The 21,546-nt window shown below is 42.8% G+C and overlaps 1 protein-coding gene across 2 annotated transcripts in view; it reads right to left on the reverse strand.

Annotated features, from left to right (window-relative positions):
• Positions 1-21,546, reverse strand: part of SLC22A23 (solute carrier family 22 member 23) — a 181,660-nt gene that overhangs the window by 133,608 nt on the left and 26,506 nt on the right. For both annotated transcript variants that reach the window (XM_077770032.1, XM_077770031.1), the window contains exon 2: positions 912-1,066. In XM_077770032.1, coding sequence (XP_077626158.1) covers positions 912-981 — 70 coding nt within the window. In that variant the 5' untranslated portion in view covers positions 982-1,066. The remainder of the gene's footprint in view (positions 1-911; positions 1,067-21,546) is intronic.

A 21,546-nucleotide genomic window follows, 5' to 3' on the forward strand; every position in this document is an offset into this window, starting at 1 on the left:
ATGCAAATCTAAGAAAATCAGAACTACTGGGCATTGCCACTTGATGTGACTTCTACCCATGTTGTCAAAAGGAAAGACACAGGCAAAATATGTTATAAATCATTTTACATCATTTCTAACAGACCCTTCCACAATGTACTTAAAAAGTATAAAGCAAGAAAATAAGCAAAACATCAATGCCTAAAACCTTCCTCCTCCCTGTGAGTTTGCCGTGACTTTAGAAAAACATCAGCTACAAAGAGGTGAGCTATAAGTACACCTGACAAGGGAATTAATATAGCCAACGAACAGGACAGGTCAATGGAGGACATTTTTCTTTACCCTAGAAAGAGCAAATACTAACAAATGCTACCATTTGCTCTTCAAATACCAATGCCGAGGGTTCAAGTCCAGAATACATAAGGCCACAAGTGGACATGGCAGAATGTGGAAAATTTGGACTCTACATAACCCTAGAGAAAAAAAAATAAGAAACACTCTCAAATTGCCTATCAGAATGCTGAGCCCAGACCAACTGGCAGTGGGACTCAGTATGCTGCTTCCAAACTAAGTACAGGGATGCCCAATTGTGCACTGGATTTGGAAATACACGGAATGTCAACACAGAAGATTCTGGAGGAAAGTAAAACCCCTCCATATCGGAAGCGGGGACCCCCCACTTCTCCAAGCAATTATGTGACCCTCCATGTCCTCTGATGAGCCCTGAGCCCAAGCTGGAAATCAGAACAGAGTGTTGGATGACATTGCCTGAGAAAATTTTTTCTGGAATGTTTGAGGCCACTGAAGTTTGTGCTTCCAAAAGACTGTCATCCCAAACCACCAGCACACAGGGCACCCTGCCCATAACCTCAAAGGCAGCAGCAATTACTGTTACTAATTTTTTCAAGACAGTTGTGAAGGCTCCTACTTACGTAATGCATACAAGGTAAGAATTATTCCAGCCAGGCAGAATCCTTCAAAGAACCTGAGTGTGCTGAACATTGTCACGTTCACCGATAGTGCCACGGTTAGTCCAAAGATCAGAATGAAGATGATGGAAAATAGCAGCACAGGCCGCCGGCCGACCCTGCGTATGGAGAGGGAAAAAATTAGGAATCATCGTTAAAGAGGGTGAATGCTAGATGCTGAAACCCAGTATCCAACCGGTGCTCTACAAATGTTGATCTGTACTCACTAGATTAAAAGGCTTTGTAGTATCTATACCCAACTTGGTAGATTTAGGGGTAGAAGGGCCCTCAGAGGACATTCAGCCCAAACCCTTGTTTTGTAATTAAGGGGACAGAGGTCAAACAGCTACTGAACAGAATTGAGACAGGGACCTAATTCCTGCTGGCTAGTTTGTTTCTGAGTATACAGGGGGATGATTCAAGGCAAGAGTAACAAAATCAACAGCAACTCCCCAAACATAAACCTTGACACACCCAGCATAAAATGTGTTGAGAAATCGCTGACCTTTGGATTTGGCTCCAAAGTCAACATGGACACTGAGCCGAGTGGCTTCGTTTCCTTTCTTTGGGCTGTTAACTTGTGCTACCTGACCTCAGGTACATGCAGCCTATCAGAATCAGGGCCCTGATGGCTGCTGACTTGTTTCCAGTACACGATGAGAAATAGTTTTCAAGGGATCACAGGCTAAACTAAGACAGTTTGGACTTTAAATAAGGAGTGTGGACCTGAAAGGAGCCTACCAGGCAGCAAGGGGTGGAAGGAACCCAACCCACCATGGTTCTGGAAAGGGCAGCGCAAACACTAGGTTGGCGGGCTACAGAGGGGCTTCTGAGGGATCGGTGACCACTAGGGGGCGATGTGTTTCTAGGCGTGGTTGGCAGGACAGTAGGGGTGGTCCCAGGGAAAAGGAAGTCACTAGTGCTCTATCCTTCCAGTGCTACCTTTCCAACTTTTCCTTCAACTCATCAGGGAGGAAAAAAACCCAAACTCTCCATCACACAAATTAACATAAAAAAACCAGCCTGAACTAGAAGGCTAGCTCACAGAAAAACTGGAGTAGTGGATTACTTGCCAAGGGAAAATAAAATTTACACTGGGTATCCCAAACACCTAAAGAGTTGCGGAATGGCTTAAACTCGCCTAGACATCCTTGTGACCTCCTTACGACAAATTAAAACAGAAAGTAGATTCACGGTCTAGGGCTCAGGATGAGAATGGGGAAATGACTAGAAGTGAACGAAAGATTTCTGTTTAAGGTGCTGGAAATGCTTGACACTTAGAATGTGGTGATGGCTGTATAACTGTAAAGATACTAAAACTCACGGAGTTAAATACTTAACCTGGGTGAGCTTTAAGGTATGTAAATTACCTCTCAATAAAGCTGTTAAGAAACAAGCAATACTCGGGGGCGCCTGGGTGGCTTAGTTGGTTAAGTGTCCGACTTTCGCTTAGGTCATGATCTCGTGGTTCGTGGGTTCGAGCCCCGCGTTGGGCTCTGTGCTGACTGCCAGCTCAGAGCCTGGAGCCTGTTTCAGTCTGTGACTCCCTCTCTCTCTGACCCTCCCCTGCTCACGCTGTCTCTCTCTCTCTCTCCTAGAAATAAATAAAACATTAAAAAAAAAAAAAGAAACAAGCAATACTCTGTAATGCATGTCCTTGTCCTATGAAAGAACTAGAAGTAATTTCAAGAAAATTGGGGGGGAGGGAACTACAGGACACAATTTCATTCATAATTTCTTAGGCTTCTAACCATTCGCATTAGTCATACTGGTTTAGTGAAATGAAGCCAAAGCCACGAATTCAATGCCAATGGAAGTCAACTATCTTGTCAGAGGTTTTTTAGCCGTTACATCCCTTTGACTGGTGCTGGGGTCATTAAGCCCTTGTTACAAAAGACTCTATAGGTAGTTTTATCCAAATCCAATTCATTTCAAGAAATAAATTTAGAATACGGCTTAGTTGGTCTCCTGAAATTAAGGAGAACAAAGATGAGATCTACCTTCTCCATTTTTATTTCCCTTTATTCCCCCTTGTCTGTAAAATGGGGATAAGTGTGACTTCACATCATCACTGAGATCACTAAGAGATGGCAGATGTAGGCACAATGGCTGGCAGAGAGCAAATAGTTAAATGTTTAGCTTGTGTGATTCCTTCCTACACATCTACATCCTGGATGCCCACAAACATGGTTTGCCCTGTTCCGATACTTTAGAAAAGATCCTAATTTTTTTTAACTTGTAGAAACTATTCTAAATCTCTCCCTCACAAATGGTTGCTAAAATCATGCAGTAAAAATTATTTTTAGGAACTCTGGGGCAAACATGGTCTTTGAAAGCAGACACCCTGGTCTTGAATCCAGGCTCACCACTTATAAACTCTATGATCTTGGGAAAGACTAAGCTTATTCAAACGAGCCTTTGCTTTAGGAAGGACCAGTTAATGTCGACCTAATGGGGCTACTGTCAGGTGTGGATATGTGATTTAGTAAGCATTCGACAACTGTTACAATCGCTGGAGTTTTAGTGTGAGCTGGCTCTGTCCAGGGCAAGATCCCCTCAGAGATGTCTGACAAAACTACACTCCTAAATCTGTAATGCAGAGGTGCGATCTAAGGGGGGTAGAAAAGTGGCCCTCAAGGATGTCCACGTCCTACTCCTCAGAACTACGAATATGCTACCTTTCATGGCAAAAGAGCTCTGCAGGTGCAATTAAGATTAAAGACCCTGAGATGAGGTGATGATTCAGGTAGATCCAGTCTAAGTACATGCAAACCCTCTTCCGGCCACAGGGAGCCAGAGAGATGTTAGCATGAGCACGACCTGATGGCCATTGCTGGCTTTGAGCCTAGAAAAGGGGCCACGAGCCAATAAGTGTGGGCAGTCTCTGGAAGCTGGAAAAAGCACAGGAAAAGATTCCTTCCTGGGGCCTCCAGAAAGAAATACAACTCTGTCAGCACTTAGAATTTAGCCTACTGTGAACTACAGAACTGCAAGTTCATTTTTGAAGCCATGGTAATTCGTCACAGCAGCCATTGAGAAATAATACAGGCTCTCAATAGGAAACAGATGCCCCACTCAAAATGAGTGAGTTGAGGAGATTTTAATAAAGGGATTATTTGCAAAAGGCTGGGCAGGCTGTAAGAGAAATCTTGGGGCTGGCTAAGAGAAGGCGGACAAGGGGGAGGATGGTCTTGGAACCCAGAGAGAGAGGCGCCATGTGAAGGGGCTCCTAATGGGAGGCAGCTAGCCCGTGGTAGCCCTGCAGAGACCCAGCTGGGGACAAAAACGTCCCCCCTCACTATCATCCCTCCCTCAGACCTCTAGCTGGTACTTTCTCCCCACGGCCAGGCTCAGCCAGGAGATAGAGGGCAAGGGGTGCTCTGGTGCGGTCTAGAAAGGCCAGGGCCCAGGGCCAGCTGGAGACAGTACAGAGGGCTTGCGGAGGGAAATGTGCTCAATATCCAGCAACAGAACCAATCATGGAGGGAAGGGAGCTCATCTCGCAAGAGCACTGACTAGGCTATTCCCTCTCAAATGTCTCAACTAACACATTACAGGACAGGATATGATGTATATTCCCAAACAAGATTTGTGCAGAAGATGATAACTTTTTAAGGAAAAAGGTGTACTGGAGTGCCTGGCTGGCTCAGTCAGCAGAGCATTTGACTCTTGATCTCAGGGTTGTGAGTTCAAGCCCCATATTGGGTGTAGAGACTACTTAAAAAAAAAAAAAGCGTATTCCTGAGTTTTGTTATATGCTGACTTCAGTCTTAGAAAGCTTAACCTATGACTTGGTCAACTTCCCTATGCAGCCATGAAATGGGTGTCAGCAGCTGTGAAGTTTGGAGTTCCCTTTAAACATGCTTATTTCCTTTCAGCAAGGCTCTAGCAGTAAGCAAAAGGCCATAAATAAATTATAATAAATACAGGGTGGAAAACCCCAAACTTTCAAACTGGAACTGAGGCCCTCTCAAGATGTCCAAAAATCACAGCACAAAGCAGCTGGCCCTGGGCACCCCTCACCCACTCACTCTGGACTTTGGAAAAGCAAGAGATGTGGCTTTCCAGCATGAGGCTCCGGTTATTTGCAAAGGAAGGTGTCCAAACTCCTCTGCCTTTTGTCCCTAGGCCTGATGTGTCATCAGGGACGCCAGACAGCAGGTATGTGCAAGAAGTAAGAAATCACAAAAACAACTTCTCAACAGTTGAAGCCATTACCAACTGATCCATTAAGAGAAGTCCATATTTACTTTCCCATTATAGCATTGAATAAGGACACTAAAACCTCAGCCAAGTCTGCATTTTTTAGAAAGAAGTGACATGGATTATATTAGTATCTCTTCCTAACCTATTTCAACGCGGAACCCTGGGAAATAAAAGTCCTTGTGGTTAAAATACTGGGATTCATGGTATGTTTCAGACTGGTATAGTTTACTCTGAAAACCTATAAGCTCAAGTATTTGGTTAAAAAAAAAAACAACCCTACGCTTCCCCTACTTCCCCACTCCTCCCTGTGACTCTGTCAAAAACCTCAAGGGGGCTGTGGTATAGGTTTTCAGAGGTCACTGACAGCTTCTCTGTTACTGTTCCCAGGGAACTTATCCTTAAGAAGCATTTACGAACGATGATGAAACAAATTCTGAACACACAGGAGGTCACATTACCTGGGAATGCAAACCAGTCCCAAAGAGATCTTTGCTTTTGGAGAGAAACTTCCAGAACCTGAAAGTGCTTTTGGAACCCCTCCGGGTCCCACCCGCTGCTGTTTATTGCTCCCCTTCCCCCCTGCAGGCTCTTGCCGGACTGCCTCAACCAGCTTTGTCGGCTACCCAGGGTACAGGGAACAGTGCAGAGCAAAGCCATGACGTCAGGAGTTTGCTCCAGCTCACTCAGGGCCCTTCTTACGTCACTAGGTCCAGGAAGTCCTTATTCACAAAAAGTTCCTTTAAAAATGAAACAGTGTCAGGACCATGGAGGAGAAGAAGGGGGTAAATAGTGGGGGAGAGGGAGGTAAACCATGAGAGACTCTTGAATACTGAGAACAAACAGAGGGCTGATGGGNTGCATCAGGATCTGTTCTGGCAGCTCAGAGCCTGGAGCCTGCTTCTGATTCTGTGTCTCCCTCTCTCTCTGCCCCTCCCCTGCTTGCCCTTTGTCTCTCTCCCTTTCTCAAAAATAATAAACATTAAAAAAATTAAAAATAAAAAGAAATAATGTCAAGGGCAGGAGAACAGCTACCCCACACCTCTCTCCTAGAGCAGCCCCATCACTGGACAACCCTGTCCACATTGGGCAGTGCTGCTCAGATGTGTGCTCGCTGCTGCCCTTGTGACCACACGGTGCCTTAAATAAAAGTGCTGTAGCACACTCGTGAAGAGGCAGGCTCTGGAGCCACTGGGCTTCAGTTCAAATCCAACTAAAAATGCTGAGTAAACCTGGGATTTTTCTTAGACTTCTGGGCTTCCCTTTTTCCACTATAATACGAAGATAATAAATAGTATCTACCTAACAGGGTGCTATGAGGATGGGCTATTTTAATGCATGGAAATATTTAGCACAGTGCCTGGCAACAATAATCAATAAGTGCTGGCTGCTAAAATCGTTGCTATCATCATCATCATCATCATTATAATTCTCTTCACTGCTCCTCTCCATCTTCCTAACCTTATTATTTTCTCATGAACTGCACACTTTACTCCAGGCACTAAGAATGCCTTACCCACCCAAGTAAAGCATATTCATTCTCATCTCTGGTCACCACCCTTCCTCCACCTGCAATATCCATCCATTATCCAAATGTTGTCTACTTTTCAATGTCCGGCTCCCCCGTGGACCCTGCAGAGGTATCTCCTGGCCAAGCCAACTATAAGGACTGTGCCTCTCTGAAATCTGTGTGGTATTTGGAGATGCCAATCAGCACAGCCCTACCCATTCAGATCATGTGGGTAGACTTTCTATCTCCTCCTCTCCTCCTTTTTTGATGTATCTCATACACCTACCTTCTCAGAGCCCAGCCCACAGAGCCCTGAATCTATGCCCTCAAACTCTTCCCAGCTCAACAATAAACATCAGGAGCAGATTGGGTTGCAGGTTGCATGCAGGTTTTGCTAGATTTAGCAGCTAGCAAATTGCAATGAATTTAAATTCTCACTTCAAAAGGTCTGTTATTTGCACTAGCCAATCCTTTTGGCTCTGCATTCTCCAGGTGACAGCTTCAGCCCCCNACCCTACCCATTCAGATCATGTGAGTAGACTTTCTATCTCCTCCTTTTTTGATGTATCTCATACACCTACCTTCTCAGAGCCCAGCCCACAGAGCCCTGAATCTATGCCCTCAAACTCTTCCCAGCTCAACAATAAACATCAGGAGCAGATTGGGTTGCAGGTTGCATGCAGGTTTTGCTAGATTTAGCAGCTAGCAAATTGCAATGAATTTAAATTCTCACTTCAAAAGGTCTGTTATTTGCACTAGCCAATCCTTTTGGCTCTGCATTCTCCAGGTGACAGCTTCAGCCCCCTGTGCCAGAACCCACACCAGGGCAGAGAAAAGACCTAGTCATAGTAGGCTAACACTGACCATTCTTCTTTAGCCAGCAAAGGCTTGCTGTGGCTTCCAAAAGTTCGTGCACATGGCACGTTGGTACTCACCAGTCAGCAATGCATCCAGTTATTAGGTAGCCAAAGATTAATCCAACCAGTAAGGAGAACTTAGCGATATGGACCTTCCAGGCATTATCACACACAAGATCCCACTAGAGAGGGGCAAATAGAAAATAAATCAGAGAGAAACATATACAGATGCCAGTTGTAGTTAATCATAAGGGCAATATAACAACTACAGTAAGGATTGTGACAGCACCAAGTCACATATACCATGAAGATTCCCTACCATGTGTTTGAAAATCCAACAAGAAATAGAATTTGCCCACAAAAGGCAGAGTAATGTTTTAGTCCAGGACAGACCATAAAATTCTGCAGGGAGCATCCCATGAAACATGGGGGCATGTGCTCTTCTGTCCCAGCTACTTGGGGACGTAACCTGAGGAAGAGGAAGCAGCCCAGGAGGCTGGGAAGTCCTCACTGCCAGCACCCCTTCTCACCCACAGAGCTGTCACATGCCCAGGGAGGGATGGCCCTGTTAGTTTTTTGCAAGGGGTATCACAACATGAGAAAATTAAAAGCAACTTTTGTGTTTCCTCCCTCCAAACCTCCCCCACACTTTGTAAGCAGTCTTAAAAATATTTAACAGTTAATGCTGAAATATCAACTAACAAAACAGTCTCAGGTTTTCCCTTGTAAGAGTCTCTGTGCTTTCCCTTATTCTACTCTAAGGCTACCTGCTCCACTTGGAAACAAAGGCCAATAAATTGGTAAATACAGCATTCAGACGCTTTTTACAATTCAGTTTTATTATTTAATAAAAAAATAAAACAAGTCTCCAAAGTTTTTGATGTCGTTTTGCAGAAGCAGGAGAGAAGACCATGTTTGTTCCCCGGAGGTGACATGTGTCCAAGTGGAAGACCTGTGAGGACACAGTGCTCAAATCCACAAACATCTGGGCCCCAGGAGCAAACTGCAGGGTTTCTGCTGGTGACGCTATGTTCTGCAGGGTTTCCGCCCCACATCGCCCCATTGATGTCCTCCTTCTGGTGCAAACAAGCGGCTAAAGAACTTCAGGTCAGTGGAGAGATACACAACAAGGCAGGGGAGTTGGAAATGTTAGAAGTTCTGGAAGCTGAAACAGGATTGGTTGGGGTGAAACCGATCTCAGTTCTGTGTTACTCAGTACCTCCCAGGGCCCCTTTTTCTGTCCACCTTGAGACCCAGATGGCAAGTTCTGGTCTTGCCCCCTGTTTCTAAACTTCTGGAAAGCCTGATGGAGCCTCCCTGGGAACTCTTAGCTGTCAGTCTCGACTTCAACAGGCTTTGGGAAAAGCCAAGCTTCTGTACCTCTCATTGCAGAGTATAGCACCGGGCCTAGCAAAGCAGGAAGGCAGCTGCCTGTCACACTGCTCCTTGGACTCTTTGGGACACACATTTATTCATTCATGCCCCCAAGGCATGTTCGACTTTCCAGAGACCTGGGGAGAATAACTTTCTCCTCTTCCCCATCTGCTTGCAGAGTGATGTCCAACACCAGGCTCAGGAAGAAAGGGAATGTAAACACAGACCACACAGGGCGTTGTCAACAATGGATGGTTTGTGCTTGGTTCTTGTTGGGATTTATTCAGGTGTTTGAGGGTGGGGCCCTGCTGCTTGCACAGAATCTCATTATTGAGAATTCAGATACATTAGGGAGCGAATTTCCTCCTGCGTCTACTCCAGTGGTCCTCAAAATGTGCTCCAGTGACCAGCAGCCTTAGCATCACATGTTGGAAATAAAAATTCTTGGCCCCACCCCAGACCCACTGAATGAGAACTCTTGGAGTGAAGCACAGAAGCATAGTTTACAAGCCTCCCTGGCAATTCTGATGCCTGCTCAAGTCTGAGAACAGGGGTCAGCCTGGCCCTGCCATTTCACTGTCATTGTGGGGTTGTTGAATGAGCTTCGAGGTCTGGAGCGGAGGTTTAATCAGCTCACCAAGGGCAGGATGCAGCCAAAAACTGCATGAAACACATACGGCTATTCTCTTGTACTGCAATTGAAGGAATGTAAAATTAGATTTAATTGGGCTTTTTGGAGGCAAGTCTGGAAAATCAACATTCCTGTATATATTGTTTCTAGGAGTAAATATATTAAAAATTTTTAATGTTTTATTAATTATTTTTGAGAGAGAGAAAGTGTACACAAGTGGGGGAGGGGCAGAGAGAGAGGGAGACACAGAATCTGAAGCAGGCTCCAGGCTCTGAGCTGTCAGGGCAGAGCCCGACATGGGGCTCGAACTCATGAACTATAAGATCATGACCTGAGCTGAAGTTGGACATTTAATTGACTGAGCCACCCAGGTGCCCCTGGAGTAAATATATATTTTAATAATAAATATCTTTCAAGGTACAAGCCATCTTCAGAAATAGAGGTTCTGCTTTATAGTGTGAGTTACGGCATCACAACCATGTGTGTATATTCAGTTTCCCCTGCTAGGTTTATACCTTCTGAAACCATTTCTGAATTGTTTTCTCTCCTCTCTGCCGGGGCAGACCCTGCCCACAGAGTAATTGATTCCAAGACTAAGAGCTATATCTATAAGCACTCCTGGCCAATTTGAAGAGGAGGTGTCTACAACACCTGAAATCATTAATACCCCAATCATGTCACATCATCCTGCGCCTCAGTCTGGCACATTCTTGGCAGGAGAGTGTCCTGGTCCTAGGCTGCTGCTGAGGAGGAGGGCACCAGCTGCTGGCTCTGTGGCAGAGAACCACTCACTTGTCTCCACCCAGACTTTCCATTGATGAGTTTATTTGAGGTTAAGTGATGCAGAAGAGCATATTATGCTTATATTAGGTGGCCAGGAGACAAAAGAAATTTTAATAAAAGCCATTCAGGGGGATGCGGGGAACCCCAACACTGTTGTAAGCTCAGCCACCCGAGTTATAATGGTACCCGGCCAGGGGCTGCCACAACCCCATTCAGTTGCTACCTTGTAAGGCTTTCCATGGTTACCTAACACAACTTGTCTCCACGAACAATGCTGGAATGAAGGAAAACACAGTTGAGAGGGACAGAACTGCTCACACTGCCAGTAAGGAAAGGAAGCCTGCCTAGAAGTATCTGCAAGCATGGCTATTCTCAGCCTGGGGTAGGGAGTCAGGGAACCAGCTGGTGCCTTGACCCCCTCAATTAGGCAGAAGACTAAACAACTTCTCAGAGTCAACAAGCAAACTGGCTCCAGGCTCCCCAAGATCAGGTTCCTTGTGCTGGGGGATCTGTCTGTAATATCACCCCTGAGGCACATTCCAGAAGCTGGGTAGGGTAAGGCTGGGGGAAGCTGTGGAGATGGCATTCCTTTGTTTGACTTCTACTTCTGGGATCGACAAAAGTGAACTAGAAGACAAAATATGTTCAGACACAGTAATATCTCCAAAAGAATTTTAGAAGTATGAGGAAGCTCTGAGATCACCTTGCTCTTGAAATTTGTTCGCACCAACTCTTGATAAGATATAGCAATTGGTCATTTTGCTAAGCAAGGACTAAGAGATTTTTAAAAATCTAAATGTATACAGCACCTGGGTGGCTCAGTTGGTTGAGCATCTGGCTCTTGGTTTCAGCTCAGGTCATGATTTCATGGTTCTGTGAGTTTGAGTCCTGTGTTGGGCTTTGAGGTGATGCGCTGATGATACAGAACCTGCTTGGGATTCTCTCTCTCTCTCTCTCTCAAAATAAACAAACTTTAAAAAAGAGCCTAAAATGTACAAAACCAAGACTATGAGTTTTGTCTCTGACATTAGTCTCTCCACCCTTCATATGCCATCAAAACAATCACCAAATCCAGAGGATTCTCCCTTTCAAACATATCCTGCACCCATCCCCCGCACTCTGTCTTCACTATGGGCAACCTGACTTATCCGGACTTGGTAGGGATGCACTCATCATTCTGGTGCGTGCTCCTGCACTGTGAGCTGGGAGGCTAAAAACACACCACTTCCAGACTCCCTTCCAGCTAAGGTTTCGAATGTGATTTCGGTTCTGTCAATCAGCTGCACACCCCAAAATAACTTCCAGTACACAACCTAGATCTCATTTTTGGGATGACTTGCATTAGGAAAAGTCCACAGTGGGGAATAAGTGGGACATCCATTTTGTTCAGATCTGGAAGTTCTTGGTCTGGAGGTGGCTCCGGTGTAATCGTGAGCCAGCCCTCGGACAGTAACCTCCTCATTCTTTAGTCTCCTCATTGGGCAGGCCAGTTCTAGAGAGTTGTTCGAGGAAACCTTCTGGAGGCCCAGCCGACAGCTGCTCCTGCAATTTAGTGAGCACTGTTTCCCTGTATTGGATCCCTATCTCCTTAAACACCTAGAGTAGTTTCTGTTATCTGCAAATTGAACCAGAGAACGTGATTAAACTTCCTTGGGATGGAGTCTGCAGGGTGAGAGTAGGATGTAAGCCATGTCACCATCCTCCCTTCCTGAACTAATACAAATGTCTCCATGCATTTCCTCTGGCCTCCCTCAAATCCATTCCCTACAGAACAATGAAAACAATCCTTTAATTAAGCATGTTAACACTTCATCAGCAGGTTTAACACAACCATGAAAGTGTTAAAAGTCATAGCCCCATTTCATAATCTTAAGCTTGCTTTCTTTGCCATTGTTCAGAGACCAGGGACATTCTATGGGGATGCCACATGATGCTTGCCAGCCATGACTAAATGGTGAGACAGCTGACCCTAAAAAGTTTTTAGTTCTCAATTTTAGCTGCACACGTTCTGTTTGAGAGAAAAAAAAAAAAGACAGAGGTTGTGGAAAATCTGGCAGACTATTTTTCTATCTATATATTTTAAGGATAAAGAAGAAAAGAAATCAAATTTACATTATTTTCAAAGGAATTATCTAATTGCTTGACTTGCCAGAGTAGAAAAATGTTCATCAAGGAAACTAATGAAATTACTAAAGAAGATGCAAAATAAATGGGAGATAAGGAAAACAATCTTATTTTCAGTAAAAATAAATCCTATGGTAAATGTAAAACCAGAATATGAAAATATTGGAAGAAAACAGATTACTTATTCAATTTTGAAGTGGAGATGAAATCCCTAAAGATAAAAATTAAGGGGGGAAAAAACTACCTAAGAAAAAACTGATAGACTTTATAACAGTTTAACCCTTACAACTTAATTACTATTCATTTAAATTATTTCCTATGACTTAAATTGTATATATTATTGATTAATTTATTTAAACTATTATTTGAAACTTGAATACATTAAAAATACTGTAAATAAAATTATAAAGATCTAAATTTGTTAAATATATTGTAGGGGATCACAAGTATGCCGTTTCAAAATATGCCACTTTGGCATAAGGATTATTTTGAGTTGAAAGCAAATGAGAGTCAACATATATGGAAGGAAGCCTTCTCAGAACTTCTCTTATCTGACTAAAAGCAGAAACTTCTGAGAATTGAGGACTGCCATAAATCCCCTCTCCTGGGGAAGTTTTATGGCCATGAACAAGACGGAAAGTCTGCACAGAGATGGGTCTCAAACAAAACTCACTACAAGGAACCTTATCTTCCATTAGTTTCCCTACATATTCATCTTCTGAGGTTTGCCTCCTCTGACAGCCAAAACCCCTTTTCCTTTGTCTTGTCACTTCTCTAAAAATGTACTGTTCTTTGTTAAGAATTTGCATAAGCCCAGATTCTAACACCTGAGTTACTATCACTGAGTTTCTCCTGTGTGTGTGCACATTGCATACGTTCATAAAGTCTGTTTTTCTCTTGTTCATCTACCGTTTGTCAGTCTACTTTCCAGGGCCCCAGCCACAGAACCTAGGAGGATAGAGGGAAAAGTGTTTCTCACAATATCCAAAGAGTTAATATCCTTAATATTTAACAATCATTTACATAACAATATAGACTAATACTCCAACTAGAAATGGGTAAAGCACTCAGACAGTTAACAACATAGGAAACAAATCAGTTAAAAAACATTTGAGAAATACTCAATTCCTCTAATGAAAATCAAAGCACAGTGTGGAGGTTCCTGAGGAAACTAACAATAGAACTCCCCTATGACCCAGCAATAGCACTGCTAGGAATTTACCCAAGGGATACAGAAACGCTGATGCATAGGAGCACATGTACCCCAATGTTCATAGCAGCACTCTCCACAATAGCTAAAACATGGAAAGAGCCTAAGTGTCCATCAACAGATGAATGGATCAAGAAGATGTGGTTTATCTATACCATGGAATACTACATGGCAATGAGAAACAATGAAATCTGGCCTGTGTAGCAACATGGATGGACCTTGAGGGTGTTATGCTGAGCGAAATAAGTCAGGCAGAGAAGGACAAATATCATATGTTTGCACGTATAGGAGGATTAGGAGGAACTTGATGGAGGAACAAGGGGGAGAAGAAGGGGGGAAATGGTGGGGGAAAGGGAGAGAGGCAAACCATGAGAGACTCTTGAATGCTGACAAAAACTGAGGACTGATGGATGTGGGGGGGAGGAGGGATGGGCATGGAGGAGGGCACTTGTGGGGATGAGCACTGAGTGTTATGTGGAAACTAATTTGACAATAAACTATTTGTAAAAAAAAAAAAAAGAAGAAGGAAAAGAAAATCAAAGCACAACATTTTGATTCCAAAAAACTTTTTTTTTAAATTCTTAAACATGTAGGAGAAACACCGAGGTACAAATCTGTGCTAGGAATATAAACTAGACACTGTGTTTCTGGAAGGCAGTTTAACAATACACATCACGTTACTTTAAACAGTGTGCACTCTACGCTAGTAATTCCTCTTCTTGGAACTTTTTCCCAAGGAAATTATCAGAGATGCCCACAGAGGTCCCAGTGCAATGATGTTCACTGGTTGTTAACTTATAAAAATAAAAAAATGGGAACTTCACTAAATGTGCAATATTATACAGCTATTAAAATTTTTTATTTGATATATACACTGAAATAGTACTCGGCTATAAAAAAAATAATGAGATCTTATCATCTGTGACAACATAGGTGGACCCAGAGGGCTCCTACTGAGTGAAATAAGTGAGACAAAGACAAATACCATATAATTGCACTTACATGTAGAATCTAAAAAACAAAATAGATAAATGAACAAACAAAAACAGAAACGGACTCACAAATACAGAGAAAAAACTGGTGGTTGCCAGAGGGGATGGGGGTAGGGGATGGGTGAAATAAGTAAAGGGGATTAAGAGGTACAAACTTCCAGGTAGAAAATAAATAAGTCACCTGGACGAAAAGCGCAGCATAAGGAATACAGCCAATAATATTGTAATAATGTTGTATGATGACAGATGGTAACATACAGTGGTGAGCACTGAGTAATGTATAGACTTGTTGAGTCACTATGTTGGACTCCTGAAACTAATATAACACAGTGTGTCATTTAAAACAAAGTTTGCCTTGGGGCACCGGGGTGGCTCAGTCAGTTAAGCTTCAGACTCTTGATTTCAGCTCAGGTCATGATCTCACGGTGAGATGAGCCCCACGCTGGGCTCTGTGCTGACAGCGCAGCCTGCTTGGGATTGTCTCTCTCCCTCTCTGCCTCTCCCCAACTCATGTGTGCATGTGCTCTTGCTCTCTCTCTCAAAATACATACAATTTAAAACACCCATTAAAACAAAATTTGCCTTTGAAAACGAATGATTGAGAAAAATGCTCATGATGTAATGGTATGAAAAAGTCTCAGAATAAAAAAGAACTCAGTGAATAGAAGAGATATTTATATATGTATGTAAAATTATTAGAAGGTATTCCAAACTATTGAAGTGATTATCTCTGGATTTATTTCTGATTTTATTCTTTCCTTGACTTTCTCAAACTTTCTACAATGAATCTATGAACCTTATAATGACAGAAAAAAATGCAGTGAATATAACGTAAACTCCCACAATGGTGGGCAGAAATGATGGTGAGGGTAAGACAGAAGTCATTAAAAACTAAAAATAAACCCAAAAACCCTTGCCACCTTTTCAGGGAAGTGCATTTTAACACAATCTAAAAACTCAAGCCTAGAGGAAGCTGACTTGAGACCAGATCTTCAGAGCCTGAAGATTGCAATTAATGTCATCAACTAAAGTAAAGAAATATTTCTTAGAAACGGGAAAAAGAAAATTTCCCCAAGCTCATCTTTTCTAGTGGAGATCCCCCTTTAGAAACAACATGCTTTCAGGGCGCCTGGGTGGCTCAGGGTTAAGCATCCAACTTCGGCTCAGGTTATGATCTCATGGTTCGTGGGTTCAAGCCCTGCACTGGGCTCTGTGCTGACAGCTCAGAGCCTGGAGCCTGTTTCAGATTCTATGTCTCCCTCTCTCTCTGACCCTCCCCTGCTCACACTGTCTCTCTCTCTCTCAGAAATAAATAAGACATTAAAAAAAATTTTTTTTAAGAAAAAGAAAAGAAACCACATGCTTTCACCAATCGCTCTACAAGTCCTCTGTTCTAAAGCTGAGGACAGTCCCTTGAGATAAAAGGAAACATTTCTGTTCAGCACTACAAAGGGGATAATGCCATTTAAAATTTCAAAAGCTTAAATAAAATAAAACTCCTAACTGAGCTGTAGGAATTTAGAGAGATATAAGGTCAGCATTCTTCTGCCACCGTTTTTCTCCCTAAAGTAGCGTCCCAGCAGCTTCTCGTGAACCACTGTTTTATATACCATGGATTTGCCATCTCCTCATTTCTTAATTGGACACAACAGAAATGGGCATGCATGTGCACGCACCCGTCCACCTGCAAGATCAGTCACGGATGCACACACCCTACGGGAGGACTGATGAAGCACATTAGGTACCATCAGCTCCTTGACATTAGGCAGCCTCTTCTACCCTGTGTTTTTAAATAATTTTTTAGTCTAGCAGTACATGGATTTTTTTCCCCTAAAAGACTTCATCAAAATTCAGAATATACTGCATGTTTTGAAAACCCCAAATTGCTCTCTGCTTTCTGCCTTTAAGCTCACCCTCCAATTTTAGGAGATTCACTGTCAACAGTAGCCAACACAACTGACAATTAAACTTGGCATCGTTGCAAGCTTACTTATATGATGTAATAAATGCCTTTGCCAGGTACTCTGGGAAATTTTTTTTTTTTTTTTTAGTTTTGCTTCTCTGTCTTTCGTTAATCACTACTCAAATTGCTCTTCAACTTTTTTTCCCTTAACTTAGTGCCAAAAAACCAAACATGGCATATTGAAGGGAATAGTTATACCAAAAATTTATTGCAAGCCAATGCAAGTTAGATGTAAGACACACTTCAACTAGAAATCTTGCATTTGCAGGAAACCCAATCCAGAATCATGGCATTAAAATTGGTTATATTTCTTAAACTTCACATAGCCCATTTCTGACCAATGTAGCAATTTTGGATTCATTCTAACCCTCGTGCAGTGATCTCTATCTCATTTCTTCATTTTTTCCAATGACAACTCATTGCCTGCCACCTTTCTGTTGTCACGTTCCCAGGAAGAGAAATGAAAACTACAATGCTACAGTTATTGATTCTGGGGGCTTCCCCGGTTCTTCCTGAATTTGACCATTTTTTAAAGGGCTAGAAATACAAATCTGCTGACAAAGAGAATTTTAAAAGGACACAGAAAAATAACCACCTGAACAGGCCCTTAGTAGTCAATGTAGGATCATCAAGAGGAGACACTGATTTTCATTGATTTTTTTAAAGGAAATAAAGACATATATTGTTCTCAGCAGAGATTTACAGCACTGAATATTCTTATTCATTTGGTATAATAATGCCCTCTTTGGCATTTGGGGAAACCGTATCTATATCCCACAAGGCAATGAGATTATAAATAAGTAATGCCCTTCTACCAACCAAAAGCTTAGAGACTCTTTCCAAATTCTGCAATGCATATTCTACTAATGGCTCTCACCAACTACCTTTAGAAAGGGAAATTAAGAGTAAGCCCTGTAAATTAAAGAGGTCTATTGCCAAGCCAGAAAGAAAGAACTAAGAAAAACCTCCACAGTCCTAGGCATTAAACAGGAGGTACTATTAATGCCCTGAGTGAAATCAACACACAGGCTTCTTAGCACACTAATTTCTATTTAAGTAACTGGAAGACTTTTACCTTGAAAAATTAAAAAGTTGCTTCCTATGTTACTAGACGATATCTTTAAGCATGATACAATGCCTGAGCAAAACTGGACTGTAACATTAACATTTAAAATAGCTCCACTAATTCTGGAAGGAGCCAAGAGTGGGAAAGTTTTGACAGTTGGATCAGGGAACCTTTGGAATGAGAAGAATTTGATGAGCCAGGTGATCAATCATAGAAGAATTCAGAGGCAGAAGGAAAATCATCTTTCGCTTGCCAAAAACAAATGCCTCAATCCCTTCCCACTACCTGATTTAACACAGTCCTGTTAAGTTCCCTGTATGGCCTGAGCTGCCCCTCCCCTCTCATTCACATGCCTGCCTCACCTGTTTGCCAACCACTGGTATGAACCAGCCATGCCAAAGCATCCACCAGCTTCCCAAAAGCCTTTTGCTCCATAGAACTATTAAGTTCAATAACCTGTATTGCTTTTCTGCACCGGCCCCACAATATCCACATATACCCCAATTTTTCAGGCTCAATGCCTAGTCAAAGGATAAAACTCATTTCAGCCAAAATTATTTGACAATGTATATCACCTGTGCATTGTAGTGTGCTGACTTTCTGTACTGCTTGCATTGTTTTCATTCAATGAGCATGTATTATCTTTCTAAGTACACAATTAAGTGAAGAGGGAGAGGGGTACAAAATTACAAAGACTCAAATGAACACATTTCCATAGATCTATCAAGTTCAATAACCTCAGCTGAGGGAGTCTCTTGTTCCTATACTGGATCAGGAACTCCTCCTCCGTACTTCCATGACATTCTGTATCATGACAAACATGCAGACTATATAACACAACATATTGTAATCACCTATTGTTCACAAGTTTTCCTTTACTAGCTCAGGGATCAGCAAACTACAGCCTGCAGGCTAAATATGGCCCTGACACTTGACTTGTAAATAAAGTTTTATTGGAACACAGCCACACTCATTCATTTACATATTGTCTCTGACTGCTTAGGTGTTTCCACTACTTATGCAGAGATGGGTAGTTACAATAGAGACCATATGACCTGCAGAGCTGAAAATATTTACTATTTAGCCCTTCACAGTTAAAGCTTGCCAACCCCGGAACTAGACTGTGAGTCCCTGGAAGAAAGGGACCATGTCTTATTTCTATAACCCTAGTCCCTAAGCTAATGTCTGGAAGGGGGGATGTGGAAAGGTGTATCCTCGCCCAGGATCTCCCACTCTCAGAAGTTCTTTGTATTCGCTTATATTCACTGAGCCATGCACCTTCTAATCTTCCCCCCACCATGATTATATTTCTTCAAATATAAGTTAATTTAAATAATTAATATGTAATTATTGTACAAAACTTATATAGGCAATATAGTTTTAAATATTTCTCCTTACCTTTCCACTATTAGCAATTTTCCTCCAGGGAAAGATAATTCTAGTTTTATTATAAAAACCAATAGAATATTGAGAATATGAGAAATTTTGCTTAAAGCAATGAAGAATTCCCTTAATAGAATAAATATCTATTCTATAAATTAGGTGTTGTTCTAATAAGAAAGGAACTAACATTTGTTAAGTAACTACCATAGTCTAGCACTCTGTGACCAGCCTCTCTTATTCAGACATCATAACGATCCTACAACATAGGTATTATTATCAGTGTCCCCATTTTACAGATGAAGAAACCAAGGCTAAGAGAGGTGAAGCAACTAGTCTGAGCTCAAACAGCTCTCTCACAGAAGATAAGAAATCCATGTCTGATGAAAGTTCACATCCTTTCCCCCAATAAACTCAAAGAAACGGCTCTAGTTCATGCAAATAAAAACAACTCCCTGGTTTGTACTACACTGTCATAGATTATAAAATTTTTAATGTGTATTTATTTTTGAGAAAGAGAGACACAGAGTGCGAGTGGGGGAGGGCAGAGAGAGAGGGAGACGCAGAATCTGAAGCAGGTTCCAGGCTCTGAGCTGTCGGCACAGAGCCCGACAGGGCTCGAACTCACAAATGGTGAAATCAGAACTGAGCCAAAGTCAGACGCTTAACTGACCGAGCCACCCAGGTGCCCCAATTGTCATAGGTTATCCGGCTTTGGTCCTGCTGGGTATGCAACACTTTGTGGACACAGAAGCAAAGTATTATAGTGGAAGTAGGACAGGCTTTGGTGTTACATTGTTATGGTGACAGAACCAAAGTAACTTACAAAGTGCAGTGAATAGCAGGTGTTTCATAAATGGCAACTGTTAAAAATAAGAATATCAGAGTATCTTTAGTATTCATAGAAAATTTTAGCACCAAAATGCTGGGAAAAGTCAAGGTCAGCATTTTAATTGAGACCAAATCTTGGGCTTTCGGTCAAATGGCGAACTGTTTTATAATATAGTATGAATCAGAGTGGTTGAGAAGCTAACCCAGCTTGTCTTGTTTCGACTCTGCTCTATGCATCTTGAAAGGGCATGAATATTAGGTGAAAAGGTCTCTTCAAACAAAGATGTTTTTGCTTTGTCTGACTCAGACTGGAAAGCAGTACCACCTTTTCCATGAAGACAGCCACCATGGACCTGCCGAGAACCACGTGCATAGAACCGCAGCCTGCAGCTGGCCCATGCCCCAACCCATGGGGTCACAACAAGTGGTCCAACTAGCGGTCAGCACAAGTTGGTGAATTTTTACCAATTTCACCTTCGTCTTCATTGCGCTTGGGCTGAGCTGTAGTTTGTCATCATCTCTGAGGGGGAGCATCCCAGGAAGAACAAGAACACTGGAGGAAGAACGAAACATAACCCAACATGGGGGCTGAGCCCAGGGTCCCAGTGTGACTGCTGGGAGCTGGTGTCATGTCTGGGAGGTACAGACTCTGCATCGGATGCACCTGAGTTTCGATTCTGCTGTTGCCCCTGACAGTCGTGTGACCCTGGGTACGTAAGTTCACCTCTTGAGGGCCTGGGTTGCAACATCTATGATAGGATAGTCACAAAACCTACATTGTAGGTCTGTTATGAGTCAAAAATAACATATAGAATGTGACTCATGTAGTCACTGGCACAAGGTGAGGATCACTCATTAATTCTGTCTGTCATTTAAGCAGCTCTCCTTGGCAGCTTATGTCTGTTGGTAAGTAACACCTGCATGTGAGAATAATCAAGCTATTTTCAGAAAGGGTTTTGATATTTCGAGTCTGTATTATTGATGTAGCCTTACTCCTAATGGATCCAAATGAAGGGTTATTTTACTGGTTGTACGTCCTGTCTGCATAGCCAGCACCAGAACAGAAGGTGGGAGAGGCCGGTAAGGAAGCCGCCCCCCGCACCCCCCAGGGGACAGCTGTGCTCATGACTGGGGGGGACTGTCAGGAGAACAGGCACAGTTCTACACAGGGTTTCTACGTGCTCTCCAAGTCCCCTGCCAGATCTCAGGATGCAATGCCCTTCACTCCGACCTCAGCAGCAGCAACAGCTCCATTTCTCAGCCTACACAGTCATTCATTAAAGATACCATTTCTCTGACTGAAAGGAGAAAAAGTAGCAGACAACACTATTCCACCCAAAACCATGTTTATACTTTTTTCCCTTGAACTATTAATCTTCTACAAACACTGTGCCAACCTGGCAACATGACAGCAAAATGTGACTGTGCACTTTGTCTCCTCAGCTGCCCAACGCTGGGTGGGGAGGGCGTTAACGTGCAGACACAGCCCACGGGGAGGGGGAGGGGGAGGGGGGGCTGCCTTGCCCCAGGAAAGGGCCCTTTACCTTCCACTCTAGATGCCTCTGACATCCTGGGCACAAGTTCACTGGCAGACAGTTCTTGAAGATTCTGCCGCAAATAAAACTCAAAAGCATCCTGAAGTCAAAGCCAGAATCATCTCCCTGAAGATACTGCT

Source organism: Crocuta crocuta, unplaced genomic scaffold, assembly GCF_008692635.1.
Source record: "Crocuta crocuta isolate KB4526 unplaced genomic scaffold, BGI_CrCroc_1.0 scaffold24, whole genome shotgun sequence".
NCBI lineage: Eukaryota > Metazoa > Chordata > Mammalia > Carnivora > Hyaenidae > Crocuta > Crocuta crocuta.